Here is a 7,356-nt window from a genome sequence, read left to right as displayed (position 1 = left end):
GTTTGTTTTTCCTACTCATCTGCATTAATTTACGTTCTTATACACTTAGAGCTAACTGCTATTCATCACAAAAAGTAGAAATTTTGTCCAAGTCATCCTATATCCTCCAACAGTCAATCATCTTCAACACCTTACCGTACGCCACAGCATCATCAACAAATAACCTCAAAGTACTACCCATTCTGTCCGCCAAGTAATTTGCGTATATAGAGAACAACAGTGGTCCTATTCACACTTCCCTGGGGCACTATGACAAAACAGTCCTGTATCTTAGTTGAACATTTCACGAAGAGAACTGCAGTTGGACTGAATCCTTTTTTTTTTTAACATTAATGCATGAAAGCAATTGTTTCTTAAAAGCGATATTGTGACGAAACTGTACATTAGTTAGTAAAATGAGGATACTAAATAATTGCGTAGGAGAACTCGAGTTTATTATTTCATATTTACAAAAAATAGATAGGTGTACAGTCTGGAGTATTGCAGTTTCCCTGCGTAGCAACCAGAAATGACGGCAACAGAATGTGGGGGTCACGGCAGCTGCTTCTTCAAATACTGGTGGTGGTGCGTGTTGGTAGGGCTGGTGATCACCTCGTCTGCTGCTTGAGCACCCGCCGCAGGATCTTGCCAGATGGGTTTTTCGGTATGGCGTCGATAAAATGCACACCACCCGCTAGCTTCTTGTAGTCCGCGACCTGAAAATCAAACGAAAGACATCGCACTGAGACGCGAGGCGATTTCATTCCTAGGGTCTGTGCTGAGAAAAAGTATTCGGCACCTCATACTTTTTATTTAAGTTGATCGGATTAGGATTTTCGTATTCCCTCTTATACTGAGCCACCATTTTACAGTTACATTTATTATTGCATTGCTGATCAATTAAATAAAGATCATAGTTACATATATACTTGCATATAAATGGATGTACGTGTGTGTGTGTGTGTGTGTGTGTGTGTGTGTGTGTGTATGTGTGTGTGTGTGTTTGTGTGTCTGTCTGTGTGTGTGTGTGTGTGTGTGAGAGAGAGAGAGAGAGAGACAGAGAGAGACAGAGAGAGAGAGAGAGAGAATGAATAAGTGAAGATGTATGTTATGAGGGAATGACCAAAGATATGAGTGTGTAAGTGTGTGAGTTAGATTCTGAGTGAGTGAGAGAGGATGTGAGTGAGTATGGATGTCACTGAGAAACTGTGTAAGTGAGTGTGCATGTGTGAGAGTGATGACGTTAATGAGTGAGGATGTGTGTTTGTTTGTGTATGTGCGCTCGCGGGCGCGCGTGCGTGCGTGCATGTGTGCGTGTGCGTGTGTGTGTGTGTGTGTGTGTGTGTGTGTGTGTGAGAGAGAGAGAGAGAGAGAGAGAGAGAGAGAGTGAATGAGTCTATGTACGCCGCTGACCCTTAAAACCATGAAGGAAGCAAGCAACAAACATCAAAGTCTACTACAATCGTAGATATTCAAATAATCACCATTTCAGAGAAACTGCACAAAGTAGATAGGAGTAACGTCCTCCACATTTTAAAAATGAGGCAATACACTCAACGACAGTAAAAAAGAGAAAACTCAGCACAAAGGAGTTATGCAAATTAGCTACAAATTGATATTCATACAGGTCTCAGCATTGAAGTGTCAGCACAAAGCTGATGAGAATAGTAAACAGGGGATGTTGACACCAGGACACAAACTCCTTGCGAATTTCACGGGATGTTGATACCAGGACACAAAATCCTTGCGAATTTCATAGCATGTACTCAGCTGGACAGTAACTATGCCTTGAATGCAGGCACCTGAGCTGTCATAATTTGAGAGAGGATGTGTCGTTGGGCTAAAAGAAGCCGGTTGGAGTAATCGGTGAATCACTCGACACTGAATAGGAGCTACGTCACTATTCGATGATGTTGACAGGAATGGGTGAACCATGGTCGAACAGAGCATCAAGAAGGAGGCGGTCGACGTAACAGAACGCGAGGACTGTTCAATCGTCAGAGAGCCACTCAGAGTCCCGGATTCATCAGTATCATCGACCCGACGTGCAACTGGTAACTGAGTGACCACAAGGATCATTAATAGGAGGCACACTGGAACGGGGCTAAGCTCGCGATGCCGCTCGCACTGACTACCATTGACGTCTGAACATCAACAAGCTCGTTTGCAGTGCTGCCGGGAACATTCGGCCTGGAATCTCGTTTACTGGAGTACAACTGTGTTCAGTAATGGGTCCCACTTCGAACTGAGACCCGATAACCAGCAAAAATGTGTCTGGAGATGCCCCCAGAAAGCGACAGGATACCAACATGTATGTCGACCGCGATGCAGACCGACAACCAGGCAGGAGTGATGGTTTGGGGTGACATTTCATTTTTTAGCAGGACCCACTTAGTTGTCATCCGCGACATCCTTACAGCACAATGGTACGTCCGCTAGCTCTATACCCTTCGTGGCAAGCCATGGGATTCATTTCAACACGATAATGTCCGTCCACTCATGGCGAGAATTTCTGCTTCTTGCCTTAGTGCTTGCAAAACACTACCTTGACCGGCTAGGTTGTCGGATCTCTCCGCAGTTGAGAACATTTGCAGCATTATCCGCAGGACTATCTAACGCGCCAGTTTGGCAGAATTTGGCACGATATCCCTCAGGAAGCGATCCAACAACTCTATCAGTCAATGCCAAGCTGAATAACTGCTTATCTAAGCCTAGACATGGACAACACATGCTGAATTTGTGAAGCCCTTACTCTTGAATAACTCATGAAATTTTTCTGAAATTGTAATCATTTGTTTGTCTGTACATGTACGTCACATCTACTGATTTGTCTGCATACCTACAGCCACGTCACATACCTTGAGCCACAAAATGTGTTTGTTTATAGGTAGTGAAGAATCCACAGCGTTGCAACGTATGGAGCACTGAGGACTGTGGCGGTTTCCCCTGTGTCAACAGAAACAAGGCGTAGGAGTGGCACCGCGTCGGCTTCTCAGTCGAGTCACGGTTCTGCGTACCTGATCAGGATGGACATTTCAGTGGATGGACGATGATGATGTTTGGTTTGTGGGACGCCCAACTGCGCGGTGATCAGCGCCCGTACAAAGTCCCACTTTTTACACAATCCAATCTTATTAGCCCCTCCCCCCCCCCCCCCCCCATGAATGGACCTTGGACCTTGCCGATGGTGGGGAGGCTTGCGTGGCTCAACGGTACAGATAGCCGTACCGTAGGTGCAACCACAACAGAGGGGTATCTGTTGAGAGGCCAGACAAACGTGTGGTTCCTGAAGAGGGGCAGCAGCCTTTTCAGTAGTTGCAGGGGCAACAGTCTGGATGATTGACTGATCTGGCCTTGTAACACTAACCAAAACGGCCTTGCTGTGCTGGTACTGCGAACGGCTGAAAGCAAGGGGAAACTACAGCCGTAATTTTTCGCGAGGGCATGCAGCTTTACTGTATGATTAAATGATGGTGGCATCCTCTTGGGTAAAATATTCCGGAGGTAAAATACTCCCCCATTCGGATCTCCGGGGGTGGGGGAGTGGGGGGGGGGGACTATTCAGGAGTACGTCGTTATCAGGAGAAAGATAACTGGCGTTCTACGGATCGGAGCGTGGAATGTCAAATACCTTAATCGGACAGGTAGGTTAGAAAATTTAAAAAGGGAAATGGATAGGTTAAAGTTAGATATAGTGGGAATTAGTGAAGTCCGGTGGCAGGAGGAACAATTTTGGTCAGGTGAATACAGGGTTATAAATACAAAATCAAATAGGGGTAATGCAGGAGTAGGTTTAATAATGAATAAAAAATAGGAGTGCGGGTTAGCTACTACAAACAGCATTGTGAACGCATTATTGTGGCCAAAATAGACACGAAGCCCACGCCTACAACAGTAGTACAAGTTTATATGCCAACTAACTCTGCAGATGATGAAGAAATTGATTGAATGTATGATGAGATAAAAGAAATTACTCAGGTAATGAAGGGAGACGAAAGTTTAATAGTCATGGGTGACTGGAATTCAACAGTAGGAAAAGGAAAAGAAGGAAACGTAGTAGGTGAATATGGATTAGGGCTAAGAAATGAAAGAGGAAGCCGCCTGGTAGAATTTTGCACAGAACATAACTTAATCATAGCTAACACCTGGTTCAAGAATCATGAAAGATGGTTGTATACATGAAAGAACCCTGGAGATACTAGAAGGTTTCAGATAGATTATATAATGGTAAGACAGAGATTTAGGAACCAGGTTATAAATGGTAAGACATTTCCAGGGGTAGATGTGGACTCTGACCACAATCTATTGGTTATGAACTGTAGACTAAAACTAAAGAAACTGCAAAAAGGTGGGAATTTAAGGAGATGGGACCTGGATAAACTGAAAGAACCAGAGGTTGTACACAATTTCAGGGAGAGCACAAGAATGGGGGAAAGAAATATAGTAGAAGAAGAATGGGTAGCTTTGAGGGATGAAATAGTGAGGGCAGTAGAGGATCAAGAAGGTAAAAAGGCGAGGGCTGGTAGAAATCCTTGGGTAACAGAAAAGGTACTGAATTTAATTGATGAAAGGAGGAAATACAAAAATGCAGCAAGTGAAGCAGGCAAAAAGAAATACAAACGTCTCAAAAATGAGATCGACAGGAAGTGCAAAATGGCTAAGCAGGCATGGCAAGAGGACAAATGTAAGGATGTAGAGGCTTATCTCACTAGGGGTAATGCGGGACTGCTACGGTCGCAGGTTCGACTCCTGCCTCGGGCATGGATGTGTGTGATGTCCTTAGGTTAGTTAGGTTTAAGTGGTTCTAAGTTCTAGGGGCTGATGACCTCAGATGTTAAGTCCCATAGTGCTCAGAGCCATTTGAACCATTTGAACTAGGGGTAAGATATATACTGCCTACAGGAAAATTGAAGAGACCTTTGGAGAAAAGATAACCACTTGTATGAATATCAAGAGCTCAGATGGAAACCCAGTTCTAAGCAAAGAAGGGAAAGCAGAAAGGTGGAAGGAGTCTATAGAGGGTCTATACAGGGGTAATGTTCTTGAGGACAATATTATGGAAATGGAAGAGGATGTAGATGAAGATGAAAGGGGAGATGTGATACTGCGTGAAGAGTTTGACAGAGCGCTGAAAGACCTAAGTCGAAACAAGGCCCTGGGAGTAGACAACATTCCATTAGAACTACTGACGGTCTTGGGAGAGCCAGTCCTGATAAAACTCTACCATCTGGTGAGCAAGATGTATGAAACAGGCGAAATACCCTTAGACTTCAAGAAGAATTTAATAATTCCAATCCCAAAGAAATCAGGTGTTGACAAATGTGAAAATTACCGAACTATCAGTTTAATAAGTCACAGCTGCAAAATACTAACGCGAATTCTTTACAGACGAATCGAAAAACTGGTAGAAGCCGACCTCGGGGAAGATCAGTTCGGATTCCGTAGAAATTTTGGAACACGTGAGGCAATACTGACCCTACGACTTGTCTTAGAAGAAAGATTAAGGAAAGGCAAACCTACGTTTCTAGCATTTGTAGACTTAGAGAAAGCTTTTGACAATGTTGTCTGGAATACTCTCTTTCAAATTCTGAAGGTTGCAGGGGTAAAATACAGTGAGCGAAAGGCTATTTACAATTTTGTACAGAAATGACATGAAAGGAAAGCAGTGGCTGGGAAGGGAGTGAGATAGGGTTGCAGCCTCTCCCCGATGCTATTCAATCTGTATATTGAGCAGGTAGTAAAGGAAACAAAGGGAAAGTTCGGAGTAGGCATTAAAATCCATGGAGAAGAAATAAAAACTTTGAGGTTCACCGATGACATTGTAATTCTGTCTGAGACAGTAAAGGACTTGGAAGAGCAGTTGAACGGAATGGACAGTGTCATGAAAGGGGGGTATAAGATGAACATCAACAAAAGCAAAACAAGGATAATGGAATGTAGTCGAATTAAGTCGGGTGATGCTGAGGGAATTAGATTAGGAAATGAGACACGTAAAGTAGTAAAGGAGTTTTGCTATTTGGGGAGCAAAATAACTGATGATGGTCGAAGTAGAGATGATATAAAATGTAGACTGGCAAAGGCAAGAAAAGTGTTTCTGAAGAAGAGAAATTTGTTAACATCGAGTATTGATGTAAGTGTCAGGAAGTCGTTTCTGAAAGTATTTGTATGGAGTGTGGCCATGTATGGTAGTGAAACATGGAATATAAGTAGTTTAGACAAGAAGAGAATAGAAGCTTTCGAAATGTGGTGCTACAGAAGAATGCTGAAGATTAGATGGGTAGATCACGTAACTAATGAGGAGTTATTGAATAGAATTGGGGAGAAGAGGAGTTTGTGGCACAACTTGACTAGAAGAAGAAGGGATCGGTTGGTAGGACATGTTCTGAGGCATCAAGGAATCACCAATTTAGTAATGGAGGGCAGTGTGGAGGGTAAAAATCGTAGAGGGAGACCAAGAGATGAATACACTAAGCAAAATAAGAAGGATGTAGGCTACAGTAGGTACTGGGAGATGAAGAAGCTTGCACAGGATAGAGTAGCATGTAGAGCTGCATCAAACCAGTCTCAGGACTGAAGACCACAACAACAACATAGCCCCTGTCACGAATGATGATGATGATTCAGTGGATGGAGGTTCCAATGAAAAAGTATGTGGTCAAATTGCATTATCCATTGCCATAGGGTCAGCAGCTCGTGGAATTGTGGTTCGCATTGCTGACTCTCGATCACTGGAAACCACATTCAATTCCCAGCCGAGTTGGGGATACTCTCTGATCAGGATTGGTCGTGTGTGCTGCCCCCATCATCATTTCATCATCATCATCGACTCGTAAGTCACCGAAGTGGTGTCAAATAAAAAGAACTCCGCAGAAGGGGACTCCTGGCCTAAAGTGCAATACGCACATTTCATTGTCATATTATCCCAGTGCCTGGCGCTGGACCGTACGGGAGCATATGACTCCTGTAACCCATCATGCACATACTACTTTCTCCAAAGACGCGCAAGATAAGGTATGCCATGGCTGAAATGCCAATTGAATGGCGCCCATATTTCAAATATAAGGATTGTACCACCCAGACTGCATATGCCACTTTGACATAACGTAGTGAGTGAGACATCTGAGAACATGATGTAGTGTCCGTTTACTTATTTTTTGATTGCAAAGCTGTACCCTCAGCACGCGAGGTTGTGCCCACCGTCTTTTTCGAACGTCCTGGGTTAGATTCTCATCGAATACCCTGAGCATGGAAAAATCATTAAGAATAACGTGTACTGTGAGACTCAGCAGCCTACACAAGTCCAGCAAGAGCAAACGACCTGGGCTGCTCACGGAGGGAGTGATTCTGATCCACGAGAATGCTCGTCCTCATGTCTCC

The 7,356-nt window shown here is 43.8% G+C and overlaps 1 protein-coding gene across 3 annotated transcripts in view; it reads right to left on the bottom strand.

Annotated features, from left to right (window-relative positions):
* Positions 1–412: 412 nt before the first annotated feature.
* The window catches only part of LOC126210279 (uncharacterized), a 340,068-nt gene continuing 333,124 nt past the window's right edge, over positions 413–7,356 (bottom strand). For all 3 annotated transcript variants that reach the window (XM_049939475.1, XM_049939477.1, XM_049939476.1), the window contains exon 11: positions 413–695. In XM_049939475.1, coding sequence (XP_049795432.1) covers positions 588–695 — 108 coding nt within the window. In that variant the 3' untranslated portion in view covers positions 413–587. The remainder of the gene's footprint in view (positions 696–7,356) is intronic.

Source organism: Schistocerca nitens, chromosome 10 (assembly GCF_023898315.1).
Source record: "Schistocerca nitens isolate TAMUIC-IGC-003100 chromosome 10, iqSchNite1.1, whole genome shotgun sequence".
Taxonomy (NCBI): domain Eukaryota; kingdom Metazoa; phylum Arthropoda; class Insecta; order Orthoptera; family Acrididae; genus Schistocerca; species Schistocerca nitens.
This window is presented reverse-complemented; position numbering and strand designations above follow the sequence as displayed.